Source organism: Phyllostomus hastatus, unplaced genomic scaffold, assembly GCF_019186645.2.
Source record: "Phyllostomus hastatus isolate PE091 unplaced genomic scaffold, TTU_PhHast_1.1 phas_contig_210, whole genome shotgun sequence".
NCBI classification, from domain to species: domain Eukaryota; kingdom Metazoa; phylum Chordata; class Mammalia; order Chiroptera; family Phyllostomidae; genus Phyllostomus; species Phyllostomus hastatus.
Window position 1 is genome coordinate 5,802,949 of NW_025333737.1, and position 19,289 is coordinate 5,822,237.

General features: G+C 45.1%; 1 protein-coding gene and 1 pseudogene across 1 annotated transcript; both read left to right on the top strand.

Moving 5' to 3' along the window:
- Window positions 1-1,408: 1,408 nt before the first annotated feature.
- Window positions 1,409-19,037, top strand: RNF135 (ring finger protein 135). Its single transcript, XM_045836520.1, has 5 exons — window positions 1,409-1,801; window positions 6,860-7,003; window positions 9,660-9,807; window positions 14,389-14,466; window positions 15,429-19,037. Exons 1-5 carry the CDS (start codon window positions 1,454-1,456, stop codon window positions 15,956-15,958), a joined length of 1,248 nt encoding a protein of 415 aa, XP_045692476.1. The 5' UTR covers window positions 1,409-1,453; the 3' UTR covers window positions 15,959-19,037.
- LOC123816836 lies at window positions 16,050-19,037 on the top strand (annotated as a pseudogene).
- Window positions 19,038-19,289: the final 252 nt, after the last annotated feature.

Genomic DNA, 19,289 nt, shown 5'->3' on the forward strand with positions numbered 1-19,289 from the left:
CCAACTGCACACATTGATCTAAGCCATTTTACACAGGAGACTCGAGTGTCTGTGGATTTTCGTATCCACAGGGGTCCTGGAACCAACCCTCCTCCCCTCCATGGATACTGAGGGACAACTAAGTTTGGGGTAAGTCAAAAGTTACACCTGGGCTTTTTGACTGCCCAGGGGTCACTGGTGTTCCTAACCACTGAGTTGTTCAGCGGTTGGGATAGGCCAGGTTGTGCTGCCACACCCACTAAATCTCAGTTAACTTAACACATCTCAAGTTTGTTTCTCTCCTTACCGCTTGTCCTAGTGTGGGTTGGCAGGGGGTTGCTCATCTTCGCCGCTGAGACCCTGGCCACCAGATGATGGTTTCATCTCCATAGTCAGGACAGCTGGCAGAAAGAGATACCATGATACTCACTAGCTTTTAAGAAGATGGGAAGTTCACAAGTATTGTTTCTGCATGTTTCAAGTGGGTCAGAGAAGTGCCAATCCTATCAGGTACAAGGTTTGGAAAGGGCAAGATTTGGAAACTTAGGTGAGCACAGCTAATAGGTTAAGTTTTATTGACTACTCCTTGTCATTTCCAGTATTGGAAATAGCCACAAATTTGTAGTATATGGTACCTACTTTGAGACCATGTAAGATAAGGGTAAAATATAAGACATTGTTAATTCATTTCAACAGATCAGAGCCAAATGGGTTCTGGTCTCTGCCAGTTATTGTCATGTGGGCCTGGAAGCTCCTTCGCCTCTTCGGGTCTTCGGAGAGGATTTGATGCTCTTCCAGCTCCAGCGGTTTTCTGGTTGTGACACGCTTAGGTAACACGCCAGCAGTGTGCAGTAAGGAGACAGCCGGACAAGCCTGCATTGTAATAGCGATTTTAAGTCTAGGGTCACTCGGCTTTTAATGTTTGGCTCATTTGGGGGAGATTTTTTAAACTACCCGTGGCCGGCCTCCTTCCCAAACCTTCTGGGAGCGGAGCCCAAACAGTGGTATTTTTAAAGAGCTTCCTAGCTTGGTGCGCTGGGTGTTCTTCAATCCCTTACTGCTTGTTCTGGGGCTGATGACACCTAGCGGACGAATTCTTTTAAAAGAATCTGAAATTGAATCCTTTTTCTTCTCCCAAGTGTTGTCGGGGTTGCATTTCAATGAGGGGACATCGAGCTAGAGGAAATCTGTGGAGTCCCAGCGGGCTCCTGATGGTTTGGGGTCAGCTGATTTCCCAGCGCAGGGGGCTGCGGTGGCGCCCCCTCTGCAAAGGGGGCGCCGTGCGCTGGGCGGCGGGTCTTGCAAGTCAGCTTTCTGCAGGACGGGAGAAAGGAAAGAAGCGAGGACTGCTAAGAGGAGAGAAAGAGGCAGAGAGAGCAGGGCAGAGGAAGAGCTAGGGAGGAGCCGGAGGAGACGTAGCTGCGGGGGGGCGGTCCCCGGTGTGGTCTTGCTTCCGGGCGGCGGCCCGATTACCATGGCTGGCCTGGACAGCGGCCTGACCGTTCCCGTGTGGCTGGCCGAGGATGACCTGGGTTGCATCATCTGCCACGGGCTACTCGCCTGGCCCGTCACGTTGCCCTGCGGCCACAGCTTCTGCCGAGGTTGCTTGAAGCGCCTGTGGGGCGCAGGGCCCTCCTGGTCGTGTCCCACCTGCCGGGAGGGCAGCGCGCAGCCGCTACAGCTGCGCAAGAACACACTGCTGCAAGACCTGGCGATCAAGTACAGCCGGGCGGTGGGCGAGGAGGAGGGCGCCGCGGGCCAGACCCCGAGCCCCGCCCCCGGACCCGCCCCGCAGCCCCCAGGCCGCGCCGCGCCGCAGTCGGTAGGGTAGCGACTCCGGCTCTCCTCTATCGCCCGACCCGTTCCTTCCCCTCCATCGCTCTTCCTCCCTCATCCTTTCTACTTTCAAATTACTTTTCTCCATCTAAAAGTAGAACCTGCCCTTTTGGAAACTTCAGAAAAGTATGAAGAAGCAGGGAAAAAAAATCAAATCTGAAATTCTGTCAACCTCGTTGCTCTACTCCTTGACACAGTTATACTTCTTTCCAGTCTTTCCACTGTCTGTCTAAGAACTTTTTGTTTGTTTGTTTGTTTATTTTTTTTCCCTGTCCTTCCCCCCTCCCCTCCCACCAGTGAGGCAATTCCAAACTGGGCAGAATCCAAACTGTATTACTTGAAAGAGATGTCCATAGGGAAGCAGTGTTTTATTTTTTATTGTATTTTATTGATTATGCTATTACAGTTGTCTCATTTCCCCCCCTTCTCCCCCTCCACCCTGTACCCCCTCTCCCACCCACGTTTCCCCCCTTTAGTTCATGTCCATGTGTCATACTTATGAGTTCTTTAGCTTCTACATTTCCAGTACTATTCTTACCCTCCCCCTATCTATTTTCAACCTATATTCTATGCTACTTATTCTCTATACCTTTTCCCCCTCTCTCCTCCTCCCACCCCCCTGCTGCTAGCCCTCCATGTGCCTTCCATTTCTGTGGTTCTGTTCCTGTTCTACTTGTTTACTTAGTTTCTTTTGGTTTTGCTTTAGGTGTGGTTGTTAATAATTGTGAGTTTGCTGACCTTTCACTATACATGTCTTTTCTTTATCTTCTTTTCTTAGATAAGTCCCTTTAGCATTTCATAAAATAAGGGCTTGGTGATGATGAACTCCTTTAACTTGACCTTATCTGAAAAGCACTTTATCTGCCCTTCCATTCTAAATGAGAGCTTTGCTGGATAGAGCAATCTGGGATGTAGGTCCTTGTCTTTCATGACTTGGGATATTTCTTTCCAGCCCCTTCTTGCCTGTAAGGTCTCTTTGGAGAAATCAGCTGACAGTCTGATGGGAACTCCTTTGTAGGTTACTGTCCCCTTATCTGTTGCTGCTTCTAGGATTCTCTCCTTTGTTTTTACCTTGGCTAATGTAAATATGATGTGCCTTGGTGTTTCTTCTTGGGTCCAACTTCTTTGGGGCTCTCTGAGCTTCCTGGATTTCCTGGAAGTCTATTTCCTTTGCCAGAATGGAGAAGTTCTCCTTTATTATTTGTTCAAATACGTGCTCAATTTGTTGCTTTTCCCCTTCCCATTCTGGTACCCCTATAATTCGGATGTTGGAACATTTAAAGGTGTCCTGGATGCTCTTAAGCTTTTCCTCGATTTTTTGAATTCTTATTTCATCATGCTTTCCTGCTTGGTTGATTCTATCTTCCTTCTGGTCCACTGTATTGTTTTGAGACTCAGATTCCTTTCTTTCACTATTGGCTCTCCTCTGTGTATCTTGCTGCATCTCTTTTATGGTAACCTGCATCCTTTCATCTAAATTGCGCCCAAAATCAACCAATTCCGTGAGCTTTCTGATCACCAGTGTTTTGAACTGTGCATCTGATAGATTGGCTATTTCTTGGTCACTCAAAAGGATGAGTTCTGGGGCACTGATTTGTTCTTCTATTTGAGCCATCTCTCTCTCTCTCTCTCTCTCTCTCTCTTTTTTGGTCTGGTTGCTCCTGTTACAGTGGGGTGCGGAGCCTTAGGTGTTCACCGGGGCTGGGCACCCCAGTCGCTAGATTGTGACATTATATGTGGGGGCGGGGGCGGGAGTGGGGACGGGAGGGAACAAAGGCGGTAGTTCCATTCTTCTGGGCTCAGACCCTTCTCTGGGATCCTGGGCTGCGAGCTCTGCCCTGGTCCACAATTGCTGCCTCACTGGGTCCGCCAGCCGCAGCTTGTGTACTCAGAGATCACCGCTGCATTCTTGCGCCCCGGTTGGCTGTCGCGCCGATTTCGCGCCAAATTTTCCCCGACCTCTGCGCGCCGCTGACCTGCACCAGCCCCGTGCCCGCCCAGTTCGTCTTCTCCTACCAGTCTGGATGAACGGGTCTACTTCAACTTCTTGGCTGTCTGACTTCCATTCAAATAAATCCTCTATCAGTTCTGAGTGTTATTCTATCTGTAAATTATTGTTGTTCTAATCTTGGTTGTGCGAGGAGGTACGGTGCGTCCACCTATTCCTCCATCTTGCCGGAAGTCCCTAAGAACATTTTTAGTGTGGTAAAATATATATAACAAATTTTGCCATGTTAGCCATTTTTAAGTGTATAATCTAGTGGCTTTGGTTATGTTTACAATGTCATGCAATCATCACCACTGTTTCCAGAACATTTTCATCACTGCAAACAGAATCTCTGTACCCACTACGCAGTAACTTGCATTCTCCCCCGCCTAATTAGAAGTTAGCCTCTGGTAACTTATAATCTACTCACTGCCTCTATGAATTTGCCTTCTCTAGATATTTCATATAAGTGGAATCATACATCTGTCCCTTTGTGTCTATCTTCTTTCACTTACCAAGTTTTCAAGTTTCGTTCACGATGTATGTGCCCTGTGTCCAAACTTCATCCCTCTCTGTGGCTGAATAATATTCTTTTGTTTGTATGTACCACATTTCTTAAAAATCCACTCATGCATCCATGGACATACGGATTGTTTCCACCTTTTGATATTGTGAGTGATGTGGCAGTGAACACTGGTACACAAGTATCCGAGTCCCTATTTTCATTTCTTTTGGGTCAACACCTAGGACTGTATTTGCTGGGTCATAGTGTAACTCTATGTTTAACTTACTGAGTAATAGCCAAACTGTAATCCACAGCAGCTATACCATTTTATATTCCCACCAACAAAGTAGGAGGGGTCGGTTTTCCCCAGCTTTTGCTCCTGGGACTTAGGGGTTTCAACTGTAATCTTTCGCCCCAGACATCTGCAAGTTCCGTTCAGCTTGCAGCATTTGTGAGCCATGCCCTACCGCCTGCCTTTCTGGCCTGAGCCCCAAGTCAGGCGAAGCAAAGATGAACATCCTGTGCCATTCCTCCTGGCAGCCCCCAGCCAGCGTAGAACAGACACACATGACCATTTGCGAATAAGGTCTGCTCTGCTCCTTCCAGAACCAGGACCACAGCGGGCCCCAGGCTGGGAATCTTCAATGCTGTCACTGAGTCAGGGAGGGAGTGGGGAAGGGCAAGGGAAAACACTGCAAGCTTTTCTACTGCCAGGTTGCTCTTTTTTTGATTCAGTGTTTTCCAGAGTTTTGACAAAGTTTGTTCTGGCAGTTTGTTTCTGCTTGTTTTCCAGTGTTTCTGTGGGGCCCAGGAAGGGGTGTGGGTGTTGAGAGCTTGGAGCTGCTTATACCACCCTTTTGTTGTTCTCTGGAGTCCTTTTTTGTTTGTTTGTTTGTTTGTTTGTTTGTTTTAATCTTCACCCAAGGATATGTTTATTGATTTGAGAGAGAGAGAGGAAGAGAGAAACATACGCACCCCGACCAGGGATGGAACCCGCATCCCAGGCACGTGCTCTGACTGGGGATCAAACCCACAAACTTTTGGTGCACAGGATGGTGCTCCAACCAACTAAGCCATCCAGCCAGGGCTCTCTGAAGTCCTTTTAAACAGAGTTGAGGTTATCTTGTTTAGCCAGGTTATGTCTTCTTTATTAAAAAATGAATTAATAGACTTTAATTTTTAGAGCAGTTCTAGATTTACAGAAAATTGAGTAGATAGTACAGGAAGTCCTTATATATCCTGAACAGTTTCCCCTGTTATTAACACCTTGCATTACTGTGGGACGTTTGTTACAATTGATGAACCAATATTCATACATTGTTATTGACTAAAATCCATAGTTGACATTAGGGTTCACTCTTCGTGTTGTACAGTTCTGTGGCTTTGGACAAGTGTTCGAGGTCATGTATGTACAATTTGAGTAGTCATACGGTTTTACTACCCTGAGAACTCCCTGCACGCCTCCTATGTGCACCCCTGACCCTAGCTCTGGCACCTACTGATCTGTTTACTATCTCTCTAGTTTTGCCTTTTCCAGAACGCCATGTAGTTGGAATCATACGGTGTCTAGCCTTTTCACACTGGCTTCTTCCACAAAGCAAAATGAAGTGTTGTGGCATAGCTCATTTCTTTTTATTGCTGAACAGTATTTCCTCTATTCACCTTCTGATGGACATATCGGTTGCTTCCATTTTCTTTGCAATTATGAATAAAGCCTGTTCTCTACTTTAAGTCACATATATAGCATTATCCCTCCAGTTCTTAAAACTCTTTGTTGATAGACTTTAGAGTGATTGAATATACTTTGCATTGGCTTCTGCATTAAAATGATGGTCTTTGGAGGGTAGGACTTTCCTTCTTTTTCGTTTTCTGGATTTACTTAATTTGCCATGGTAAGTGTGCATTTCTCTTACAGACAGAAAAAGCAATGCAGTTATTTTTTTTTAAGTTTTTAATTTGCTCAGGTGCCTGGATAAGGGGTCCACTCCAGAGTTCTGGCTGCTTGGATGTTTAGGAGAGGGCCTGGAGATTTCAGAGCAAACAGTGTTACCATCACTTTAGAGTCTCCAAGGTCCTTTCACTGTGAACAGTTAGGTGGATCCTTTCCCTGTGGAGTTCTGAGAGGGAGGGATGGGCACTTTCACTTTTGAAAGGAGTGGGTGGATATGGGATGAGTCAGAGGCCAGAGAGGAGCTTAAACCTGAGCCAAATGCCTTCCACTGCACCACTCACTTTATCAGCTGCCACCTACCCTGCCAAATGTCCAGGCTCATACCCATTTCTTCTCTGACTTTCTCTGTTCGTAGTGACCCCTAGGCTTCGAGTCACACTTCCATCCCCTCGCCTGGGTCCTGACAGATGGACTCTGGTTTCCTGTTATGGCTACTGGACGATCATTAAGGGAAATGGGTGTGCAAAAGGTTTGGGGAGCCTACCTCCTTGTCCTCTGAATATTTCTGTCACTCCCTTGCTTGCTCTGTTATCCAGTCTTTACCCTCTGTCTAGAGCTGGTTCCTGTGTCCAGCTTTGTGTTCTGCTTTGCTCTTTTAAAGGTGACAGCACCAAGGAACATCACAGAAGTAGGTCAGGAGCTGGCAAAGCTGGCGGAACAGCTTGTAGACATTGTCAGGAGCCTTCAAAGTCAGACACAGCTCCCAGACTCTGGACCAGACAATAAACTGAACATCCCGGGCACGGTAGGCTCACCTGGGAGGGAAAGGTTGTTGGCGGGGGCGGGGGCGCGGGGGGCATTGTGGGCAGGGCTAGGGACAGCTTCCACCTGGAGCAACATGAATATGTTTGCAGTGGAAGGATGCACTAAGTCTCAATCTTTTACCATTCTCTTTACCGCCCAGCGGGATGGCTGGAAGTTTGGAATGCTTGAGGTGAGCTGGGAAAGCTTCAAGTGGCCCAGGTTCCATCCTTATCACTCCATCCAACCAGCTCTAAGCTCTCCTGTGGCCTCTATGTAAACCCTGCAGATAGGCTAGTCCTCTCGGCAGCCTTTAGCATGGTTGGACCCCACCTTCACTCTTGAAGCTTTCTTTTCCCTCTGCTTCTGCGACACGCGTCTTCCAGCCTTCCCCTGTTTCTTTCTGGCTGTGCCTTTTCCGTCTGATTTGCAGGCTCACTCTCCCCTGCTTAGCAGCGAAATGCTGGGGTTCCTCAAGGCTGAGCTGTGGGTCCCTTTCTCCTCCCCACACCATGGCTTTCATTAGCACAAACAGAGCTCCATCCTGGCCACTGCCCAAGCCCTAGTCTGGTGTCTTCCTTCTCGTATGTTCCCCTTGGCATCTCAAAGGCACATCACTTTAACATGCCCCAAACCGTTCCTTCTCTGGAATTCCCCACCTTCCCAGCACTGTTACTCTTCTGGCGCAAGCCAGAAATCTGGGAATCATGTCCCCTCCTCCCTCACCTGATGAAACATCCCTCCTTTGACACTTCTCTAATCCAAGTTTATGACCATTCTCGCCTGGATTTTGCTACAGCAGCCTCCTAATTGCTCCACTCTCTAGTCTGCTGTCCTTGTGGTCATCAGAGTGACCTTCTTAAACACAAATCTGATCCTGTAACTCATCTGCTTAGCAGGCTCCAGTGACAGCTGTCTGGGTGGGATTAAGAACCCGCCCCCCCTCACAGAATCAACGTGTCTCCCATCTCAGTTCACCTGGCTCTTCCTGGCTCTTCAAATTCCAGCCACACAGGCCCATGTCACTCCCTGCAGGGTGTTGTCCCACATTTTCCCACTACAGAGCACACTGCATGGAATGTTCTTCTTTCACCTGTCACCCAGTAATGCCTGCTCATCCTTCAGGGCCCAACTAGATCACCAGTTTCTTGGAGAACCCTTCACTGATTTCCTTCAATGAGTCAAATCCCCCTATTAGGGGCTCTCATGATTTCATGTACCTTTCATGTATAGCAGCTGTCTCAGCTGCAACTTGCTAATAATCAGTGCCACAATTCATTAACGTCTGTCCTTCCTCTTCTCCTGCACTGGACTGAAAGCTTCAGGAGGGAAGAGACCTTGATGGCTTTTGTTCTTTTGTTCACCTTGGTAGCCCCGGGTCTAGAACAGCGCTAGACACTTCCCACTGAACGCCAGCAAACATGGGATGCAGTGTGCGGGGTGGAAGGTCAGTCTGAGAGTCTGACTTTCAGACCTGGTCTTGCCACTCACCCGTGTTATGACCTTGGGCAAGTCATTTCACCTTTCTGAGCCTCAGGTTCCTATCTGTAAAACAGGAATAAGGAGATTAATTAGTCTGATGTGGGGATTAAAAGGGATTTTGTATAAGGAAGTGCTTTAGCAATGTGAAATGTAGAACAATAAAATTAACCATGGCAATTTTTAGTTCAACTTCATGAACTCTAGCTTCTTTTGCAAAATGGGGACAATAAACCTACCTCGAAAGGTTGTTATGCAAATTAGAAGTGAGCAGTGGAAGGCAGTCAGTAACTGGTGCCTATTACTGTTAGGATTGGTGGGAGAAAGGGGAAACGGTGGATGGGAAGTCGGGCAGGAAAGTCCGGGGCTGCAGGTGGGAAGGAGCAGATGGGAGGCTGTGTTGGGGACTAAGAGGACCTGGGGTCAAAGAAAATCGGTGAGCATGCGCTGGAGGCTCTGGCGAGCGGGCTGGCGCAGACAACAGGCTCCTGCTGGCTCTGGAGAGGCGGCACCATACGGATATGACGACCGCGGTCTCAGGGCAGTCGGTCTCACCTGTGGAGCTCGTCTCAGCGGCTTGCCGTCTGTGTTGTTTATTTTGTGAAGCCGCTATTATACGGACCTAACAACTTTTAACTTTTTTCAGCATTGCTTAAGAAATTAATATTTGTTATATGAAGTACTAGAAAATACATAGCAGTTGAAAGAAAATAAGTGAAAATCATCCATAACCCCATTGCTCTTTAATATTTTTGCTGCACTATGTGTTATTCCAGATTGTTTTCAAGGCATATAATCTGAGGGCCTATTATGTGGGGTTTTTAAAACATTTATTTATTTAGTTAGTTAGTTAGTCAGTCAGTCAGTCAGTTTTAGAGAGAAGGGAAGGGAGAGAGAAAAAGGAGAGAAACACTGATCAGTTGCTCCCTGTGTGTGCCCCAACTGGGGACCATGCCTGCAACCCAGGCATTTCCCCTGACTGGGAATTGAACCAGTGACCTTTCAGTTTACAGGATGATGCCCAGCCCACTGAGCCACACCAGTCAGGGCCTAATTATGTTTTTAAAAACTTGTTAGGATATGAGTGGAAAATTATATAATGGTTGCAGAACTGGAATATACTATTTGGTGTATTCCTGAGGAGACTTTCATCATTTTCTAAAAAAATGTTTCATTGACAGGCAGACCATTCCTTGGCTTCTCCGAAGCTAGTGGCTTCCGGCACGACGGAGAAAAGAATGAGAGACATTCTGCATGACCTAGAAGATATCCGGGGAAAATTACAGGAGAACTTCCTGGGTAAAGAGTGCCTGGAAGAACAAAGGCAGGGTGAGCTGATTTATTTGGAGGGGAGGATTAAATACATGGGTTGGGTGGAAGTCGTAGAGTGTTCCATGGATTTGTTTTTTGGGGGGATGTGATCCCAGAACCCAGTGGCATTGTCGCTGTGGTGTTGTAAATAAGGAAGGAACGGGCTGAGGTATTTCGTGGCTGGCTGTGTTTTGGGGAGTGACTGGAGGTGTAAAGTAACACAGGCCCTTGAAGCGATAGAAACTTATTTTCTAAGACCTATAAATAAATCCGGAATCTGCACCAGATTTGGCTCACTTATCACTCATCTGTGTTACCTGTCGAAGGAGATTCAGAAATAGGATGCTTTTTATTTTTAACCAGTGAAGGTATGAACAAACATGCAACTTTGTAAGAAGTTCTTGATTGATTCTATTAAAATGTAATCTCTGGAGAGTTTGTTACTACTGAACAGTAACAGTGTAGACAAGCACCCTTCTGTCCTGACTCTGTAGGTCCCCTGTTGTTCCCCTAGTCGGTCATTAGGGAGAAGCAACGAACACCGTCCCGTGGATGTCAGCTCTGGTTCCCCTCGGCTCTGCCCCCTGCTCTGGCCACTGCCAGCTTTATACACTTTAGAGACATATCTCTCACAGCTTTTTAAAAAATGTAAATGAACTTGCTCTGCTTAAAAAGTCATTCCTTATTTAAGTGGAGAAGCATGATCCCTTGGAAAAATTTTCTTTGGGAAACCAAGTAAGCACAGTTTATTTCTTGTTACAAAAATGATCTGAGAAATAAGTGCCCTCTTGACTCCTGTGTACTCCTGAATTTAGGTTCCTTAGTGATTTTATTTATTCATATGAGTTTTAAATTAATTTTAAAATTCAACGTATAGCTTTGAACTTAAAATTTTAAAATTAATGTTTAAATTGAAAAATCAAAACAATATAAAGGACATACAACAAAAGTCTTTCCCACTCTTGTCCAATTCCAGCTACCCCCTTTTCAGTTAACTATATTTATTAGTTTCTCGAATGTCCATTCAGAATTCATTTATGCAAATACAAGCAACTCTGAATTTATATCCTTAGCTCTCTGAATCTTTTTTCACACAAAAGGTAGCATACTGCGTATACCGTTCTGCATTTTGCTTTTCTTCTTTACTTAATATACCTTGATACATATATGAATCGGTACCTTAAGCATTTTCTCTTTTCTATAGCTGCATGCTATTCCAGCTCATGCACTTGCCAACATTGGTTTACCCAATCCTCTACTGATGGCTGCATGACTGGTGCTGATTGCTTACAATTGCAAACAATGTCAATGTTAAAAACTGTACATACATCATTTTATATGGGTGCAGACAAAGTGCCAGTAAGGGCTACAGAATCCTAGGGTAAATTCATTTGTAATTTTGATATCCATTGTCAAATTGTCCTCTGTTGGGTTGTATCTCTGCTCTCACAGAAGCAATGTGTGTCCCCAGAGGCTGCCAACTGCATGGGTGGTCAGACCTTTGTGATTGTTCTTTTTTGCCAATCTGATGGGTTAAGAAAAGTAATATATGAGTGTTCCATACTTTTAATGTGCACTTCTCCACAAATTGTGTTTATATCTTGTGTTGTATCTTTTAAAAATGGGCTTTTAGGAACTTTTTTATAAATTTGCAGGATTATTTACCTTTTGTGTGTGAGATAAATTGCCAATTTTGCCCCTCAATTTGTCATTTGCCTCTTTGTTCTGCTTGGCAAGACTTCAGACTACCACATAGATACTTCTCTATTTTTTTAAGTAATACATTTTACCAATCTTTTCTCCTATGGGTTTTGGATTTTACATTTTTGTTAGAAAACTTTACCACCCCAAGTTTAGAAGGGAATTTTCCCCTGTGTGTCTGTTGTCCTACTTTATATCTTACATTTAAATCTTTGGTTTCACATGTTACACTTCGATCTTTGACTCGCGTGAAGTGTGTCCTGGCATGTGTCCCAGTGAATTTTAAATAAAGTTTACATAACTCCACTTCAAAGACATCCCTTTTGTCCTGTTTTTATATTTAATGATGTTGGCCTGATTGAAAGTTGCATCTCTTTTAACAGGAGAAACATGATTTTTTGGAAGAAATGATCAATTTCTACATTATTTAAGTATGCACTTAATTTTTTTCAAGTTTTAATTGTGGTAATACACACATAACATAAAATCCAGCACCTTAACTGTTTTTAAGTGTGCGGTTCAGTAGTGTTGAGTACATCCATATTGCTGTGCAACCAAGCTCCAGGTCTTTCCAGTTTTGAAAAACTGAAACTATATTATTTAAACAGTAACTCCCCATCCCCCCAACCCCTAGCAACCACCCTTCCACTTTCAGCCTCTATGAATTTGATCTGATTGCTTTAGTACCAGATATGGGTGGAATCTGGTGGAATATGGGTGCAGTTACTGTCTTTTCGTGACTGGCTTGTTTCACTCAGTATGATGTTCTCAAGGGTCATCCGCGCTGTAGCGTGTGTCAGAGTTTCCTTCTTTCTTCGGGCTGACATTCGCCATGCGCACACACTGCCCTTTGTTTGTCCATTTAACCAGCAGTGGGCAGGGGGCTGCTTCCGCCTCTCGGCTGTGGTGAATGAGGCCGCTGTGGACGTGGGTGTGCAAGTATCTCTTCAAGATCCTGCCTCCAGTTCTTCTGAATATGTGCCCAGAAGTGGAATTGCTGGATCATATGGCAGTTCTGTTTTTCAATTTTTTTGAGGAATTAGGTATATTTTAGTATTTTTTTTAAATTCAACTTATAAGATGTTAGTGTGCCTTAGCAAGTACGGTATATTCTTTCTTTGTGATTGTGTTGTTTTGATTATTTGGGCCAGCCCAGAACATTTTTAAAACAAAGAATCTGGATATATCCCTATTTCCTGAAACACCATTCCCTGATATTTTCACCAGATTATTTTTAAAACAATAGATTAGTTGTTCTTCAAGTCCCTGCTTTAACAGCTGCCAGGCAATTTGACAGCCCCATCACAATGGACTCCTTTGACCTTCGGACTCCTTTTTCCGTGCGCTGCATGGAAACCACATTCTATGCAGAACAAGTCAAGGTAAACAGAGCAGTGCTGTCGACAACTGTTCCTGGTGGAGCATCATTTTATATTCCCAAGGGGTCCTGGCTACTTTTTAAAAAGGAAAAAGCCTGTAGCCTCTTCTCTTCTTTTAATAGAAAATGAGATTTTTTAAGATACTAGTATACAGAAATTCCTTACTAATTAAATTTATATAATAATCATTTCTGTAAAATCCACTGCTTGCTGAAGCATCATTTTTTTTCCTTTTACAAACTCTACCATAACCAGTGGGTAAACAATTGAGGTTATATCCAGAGAACTTAATATGTCATAAAACTTCATCTCTTTAATGGTTACCAGTGTTTAATAGTTACTCAACATTTATGCATTTACATCATCTATAATTTTTTACAAGATTTTATTTCTTTATTTTTAGAGATAGGAAGGGAGGGAGAGAGGGAAACATCAATGTGTGGTTGCTTCTTGTGCACCCCCTACTGGGGACCTGGCCTGCATCCCAGGCATGTGCCCTGACTGGGAATCGAACCGGCAACTCTTTGGTTTGCAGGCCAGTGCTCAATCCCCTGAGCCACACCAGCCAGGGCTTCTGTCATTTTTTTTTTTCAAAGTATCTTCAAGAACCAGTAAAGTGTAGCTTATTGTCCCCTATCAGTAGGGGGAAAACATGGTGACTCAGCTAAAAACATTTTTTAACACTATGATTAACAATAAGTAAAAATCCTATCAGCTCAATATAAGAACAGTGTTGCCCAGCTGAATTTTGATCATGGCGTCTTGAAGGATAGCTGTCCTGCTCCAGTCTCCTCGCAGCCCACACCTGAGACAGGGCCTTCTGTCTCTTCATAATCTGACTCTTAGGTTCACTTTAAGCTGCTCTTACTTCAAACTACAAATGGGGGAAGATTTCACCTTCACAGTCCACACTCTGACACTTCCTTTTCTTTCTCCTTGTCTACCTGGTACACGGGCACTGGAAGCACACAGCAGCTTTAAGTTAGCAGTTAAACTTTAGTACATTGCGAGGGAAGTAGAAGGTGTCAGTGAGGTGAGATGACTCTCACACCAACTCACGTTTCCTGGTTTTTATAACAGTTTAAAGCGTTGATGTGGGGTTCGTGAATATTCTGGGTGTCAGGGTACTGTGATCCCCTGGAACTGTATTAGTTAACTTATCTGATAAATATACATCAAACACTTCCTATGTACCTGGCGCTAGGCTTGGTTCTTAGAACACAGAGATGAACGAGGAGCCAGCAGTGAGCTCAGAGCTCAGCGAGGAAGGAATGGGGAAGCGCACAGCGAGGGCAGGGGGCGGGTCACACCTGAGCTGGCTGCGCTGCCTGGACACGTCCGACACCGAAACGTGCCGCTGCAGACGGGGCAAGCCGCGTGCCCTGGTCACGATGTTTACATACCTTCTACTTGCCTTTTTTTAATAGCTTTTTTAAAAAATTTAATCTTTATTGTATTTTTCCCATTGCCTTTTTTTTAAATGGGACTTCCCCCCCCCCAATTGTTTTTGATTCCCTAGTTAAAATCCTGGAAAGTCCGCCTTCCACCTCATGCCTACAGACTGACCAGGGCCGCCTTGCATCCTGTCTTGTTCGGGGTAAGTTCGAGGTCTGCTAAAAACCCGGGTTGGGCCTGCCGCAGAGAGGAGCTGTGAGAGCATGCAGTGTCCATCTCCTTGCTTGCTGGGCCTGCCCACCCCAGACTAGGTCCCTCCACGTGGGGAGCGGATTACAAAGACAGAGGGGTTAAAGGTTCCCAAATACCAGGCTAAGCTGGACCTGTGAGCACTCAGAGCCCAGGCAGCCTGTGGGCATCCATGCTGGGGTCACCTCATACAGCCAGCTGCCCATTCCCCAACTTGATTAGTTCTGGTGTTTGTCCCAGTCTGGGGCAGTCACGGAGGGCTTGGATCCTGCCTGGAGCCAGACCGCTTGGGTTTGACGCCCAGCTGCCGTGCTCACTAGCTGTGTGATCTTGGACCAGTTGCACCCAGAGCCTCGGCTCCGTCTTCTGGAAGGTGGACATAATAGTACTTACTTCCCTCGTGGGATTGTCACGAGGGTTAAATGAGTGGACATGTTTAAATGTGTGCCTAGAATAGCGATGCTACGTATTAGCATTTATTTACTCAACAAGAAACAATGTGAAATACACAAAAATGAATAAGCTATGATCCTTTATCAGGAAGCTTATGTACAGCTAGAGAGAGGTAAACAGCCATGGTGATAAGTTCCCGTACTACAAGTAGAAAATGACATATTAGGAAACAGGTAAAACACTAGAGGTGCTGAGAAAAGCAAGAGGCCACTTTTTTGCCGGGTGGGATTCAGAGAGGACTCCCTGAAAGAAGGGTAACCGTAAGTGGAGATTAAGGAGGAAAGGGGTATTGTTAGTAGACATCGGGGTAATGACAGAGAATAGCAAGTTGACATACCAAATCACCGCCAGCATGAATAAACCTGGATCACAGCCAAAGATGCAAAGCTGACTTTTGCTATTTGAGGACCTTTCAGCATGGACAATCGGAGATGTCTGGTCACGGTCTTATGTTTTCTTCAGGGTTCATCAGTCCAACCTTCGACCTGAGGAGCCTCTCGTGTAGCCTGGAGGTGTCCGAGGATTGCCGGAAGGTGACAGTGTCTTACTTCCAACAGCCTTATTCCTGGAGTCGTGACCGGTTCATGACCTGCCAGGTCTTCTGTTCCCAAGCCTTCTCTTCTGGGCAGCACTACTGGGAAGTGGACACTCAGCACTGCAGTCACTGGGCGGTTGGCGTGGCTTCCTGGGAGATGAGTCGAGACCAGATCCTGGGAAGGACCAGGGACTCCTCGTGTCTAGAGTGGAAGGGAACGAGCCAGCTCTCTGTGTGGCACATGGTCAAGGAAACCGTCCTCGGCTCAGAAAAACCTAAGGTGGTGGGCATCTATCTGGACCTTGACCTGGGAAAGCTGGCCTTCTATTCGGTGGCTGATCAGGAGAAGCTTCTGTGGGAGTGCACAGTCCCTGCCTCCTCGTCCCTGCACCCTGCCTTCTGGCTGTATGGTTTACATCCTGGAAATTTTCTGACTATAAGGCCAGTAAGGGCATAAAGGTTAAATAAGCACAGGGGTTTCTGGTCCTCTCTCTGTGCCTTCAAGCAGGATAGCAACTTGACAAGAATCCCACTCCTGACATTAAGGGATGCGCAGTAAAGAGTTAACGCTGCAGGCTTGGGATGTTCAATTCTGCACTTTAGAGAAAGGAAGGGCCCTTGACAGGCTCTTGGGAGGCAGTCTCTAATCCCTTGGAATATCCTGCCTGATAAGAGGTTGTTTACCTGGGGGCCTTGGGCCAGCAGGTATCACCAGCTTGACCTCCTGAGAGGCTGGAGACCAAGGTCAGCCACCTGGTTGGCGAGGCCTGCCTACCTGACTGCCTTCCTCCACTAGAAGCCCTGGATGTCACGGCCTGGGTGAGATTCCCTGGTTGACAGTGCTCCTCGCACGCTGGCACACACTGCTGCTGGGAGAATGAAGCACTGTTCCTCTGACTCCACTGGGAGAGGATTTTGCTGTCTCCTAGCTCCTGCCCTATGTGCCTTTCTTTTTTTTACTACTGGTTTTAATACGTATCTTTTCATTGTAATAAATTGTAACCAAATGTATAAAGCTTTGCTGAGTTCTGGTGAATCACTGAACCTGAGAGTCGTTTTAGGGACCCCCAAACACAAGGGACATGTTATGGATCTCTGTGTAATAATGTTTGCACAAACACAGTGACTTCAAGCAACATACATTTCCTGTCTCAGCTTCAGTGAGTCAGGAGTCAGCCACAACCGAGCTGAGGCCTCTGGGTCAGAGGGTCCCACCAGCTGCAATCAGGGTGTGAGCTGGGGCCACAGTGTCATCTGGGGCTCAACTGGGGGCGGATCTGCTTCCAGTCTCCCGGGGTTGTGGGTGACATTCACTTTTTCACAGGGCTTCTGTTTCTGGCGAGTATTGGTTTGATATGATTTTAAATCCATTTGTTTATGACTTAAGTGAAGTTCTCTTAACCCTGTTTATGGCAAAGACAAAAAAATGGTTTTAGAAAGAAAGTTGTTTTGATGTGTAAGAATGAAGTCGGTTGTGTCAGGATGCCATGGTTTCACCTGTGGTTGTTGATAAGCACTCAGTAGCTTGACTGCTCAGGGGCCCTGCTGGGGGTTTATTGATAAGGACAAGTGGAGCAGCAACAACAGCACGACAGCACAAGGACACTTAGACTGCAAACGCTGCCAGTACGCGCCCGTGGGTGGGGCCAAGGCCGGCTTGCTGAAGAAGACTGCTGGCCGTGTGGGATTGGCTGTGTGTCAGTCTGCACCAGAGGCTAAGAACGTTGCACACAAGGATTCTGGAGCAAATCCCTAAAAATGCAGCATATAGGAAGTCTACAGAACAGATTACAAGTGAGAAGCTGGATATGGTTAAAGCAGAACCAGACGTTAAAAAATTGGAAGACCAACTTCAGGGGGGCCAAATAGAAGAGGTGTTCTCCAGGCTGAAAATGGACTAAGTCTGGCGGGAAAATTGGTACAGTGGAAGCAATGGGAGCCTTTAGTGGAAGAGCCTCCTGCCAGCCAAGGGCAGTGGCCAATATAGTCATCATCAGATGGCTTGTGTGTTGATGGGAAACTGTGTAATCAGATATTCTGTCACAAATGTTTCCATATTATTGACATCTTATAATCAAGAAAATTGATGCAGAACATATTTAGGAGACTTGTCTAAACTGATGATTATGGTAATAGGCACTCCGAACTAGTTTTTGTTAAAGCATTCATTTAAATTATTTCAAGATGATATTTTTTTAAATAGAGGTTCTGGGAAGATTTGAAAGTTAATTAGAAAAATTCCTGTATATTGCAATGGAGAGGCCATGTTCAAAAAGGGAAATATTTTTAGTAGTATCTTCAACACATTTAATTGTTTTTTATTCTGAAGGAATCAGAAGAGGAACTTATTATTGCTTAAACAAACTGTGTAGGTCACTGCTTAAAGTGAATTATAAGAGTAAAAACCATCAAATTAGAACTCATTGTATAGTTCAGAAAATTGATTTTGTATTTAAAAGAGATTTCTTATTTACAGTTGTAGTTGAAAAAACTTTTTTTTGCCTCATTTAAGGAAGTTAGCTTTCTTGCCTTTAACCAAACTCCATCAGGATAGAAAGAGAATTTCTGTAAAAGAAGAGATACTAGGAGTTCCTAAAGTTTATCTGGCATATGGGTAGGATTATATTCAAAACGTCTTGGTTGTATGGTTATAAATTCCAAATGGAATCACTAAGTAATTTTACTGTTTCCAATTCTGAGTGTAGCTGGCTATCAAACAGAAGATAAAGCTGTTCAAGGAAAGAAGCAATAGACAAGTTTAAGGTTATACCAAAATAAAACTACATCTCAGAAGTCCTCACCATTCCTCCCTAGTCCACATCACTGCCAAGTACTGAGTGAAACTTGACGTTTCTTACCCTCAACAGTGGCACTGCTGGGCTTTCGCGTGCGCGTGCTCGTGCGCATGCGCACGTGCTTTGCTATCTCTGTGGCAAAGCAGATTCCTTAAGAATGTTCAGAATGAGGAAAGATTCTAATTTTACTTTTCCCCATATATTTCTCTCCTTATAGAGCTGTACATTAAATGCTAAATACATATTAACTGAAAAAAAGACTATCAATACTGAGAGTTTGCAGGGAATATCTGAGAATGTCGGCCTAGGCAAGGCAACCCTTTCCAGACCTAAATTAACTTTTGGGCATTAACTCCCATTTGGTAAAGGTGACACTCACCAGCAAAAGCCTTGTAACAGCCTCTGGAAGGAGATCCTCTTGCCTAACACTGGTGCCATCGTTCCCTGGCAATGTGCTCTAGTGACGGGGGACTATTACTTTTGCCCTGGCAGCTCTTGGTTGGCTAAGCCTTCTCTTTTAAGTATCAAGTCCTATCAAGGTACATCTCAACTAAATTTGGACTTTATTCCTTTCATCTCCTCTTGCTTGGGACAATAGTGTAATGAATCTATCATTGGGTCGGAGTATGTTATTTCTTTATTGGCTTACTAAGAGACATTTTCCTGTATGCTATTGGCTTGTGAAATTATTATAACTCCCATAGCAAAGCCGTGTTAAAATAAACTACTGTCAAAGACAAATTCAGTCTCTGAGCATAATTTTCCCCCAAAACAAAACGGGGTGGGGGGTCACGAGGGCTATCTTTCGATCTGGCCAGCACAAGATATATCATTCTGTACTTGATTCCTCCTATTTGTTTCTAAAGATTTTATTGATTGATTGATTGATTTTGAGAGAGGGGGGAAGAAGAGAGAGGGAGAGAAATATCAGTGTGTGGTTGCCTCCCATGCACCTGCTACTAGGGACCTGGCCCACAACCTAGGCATGCGCCC

What these genes read in the sequence shown, in the direction of transcription:
- RNF135 (XM_045836520.1), top strand. Translation starts at nt 1,454, where the DNA reads ATGGCTGGCCTGGACAGCGGCCTGACCGTTCCCGTGTGGCTGGCCGAG. An exon ending in AACTGAACATCCCGGGCACG is followed by an intron (nt 7,004 to 9,659) that starts GTAGGCTCACCT and finishes TTTCATTGACAG; the next exon opens with GCAGACCATTCCTTGGCTTC. An exon ending in CCTGGAAGAACAAAGGCAGG is followed by an intron (nt 9,808 to 14,388) that starts GTGAGCTGATTT and finishes TTGATTCCCTAG; the next exon opens with TTAAAATCCTGGAAAGTCCG.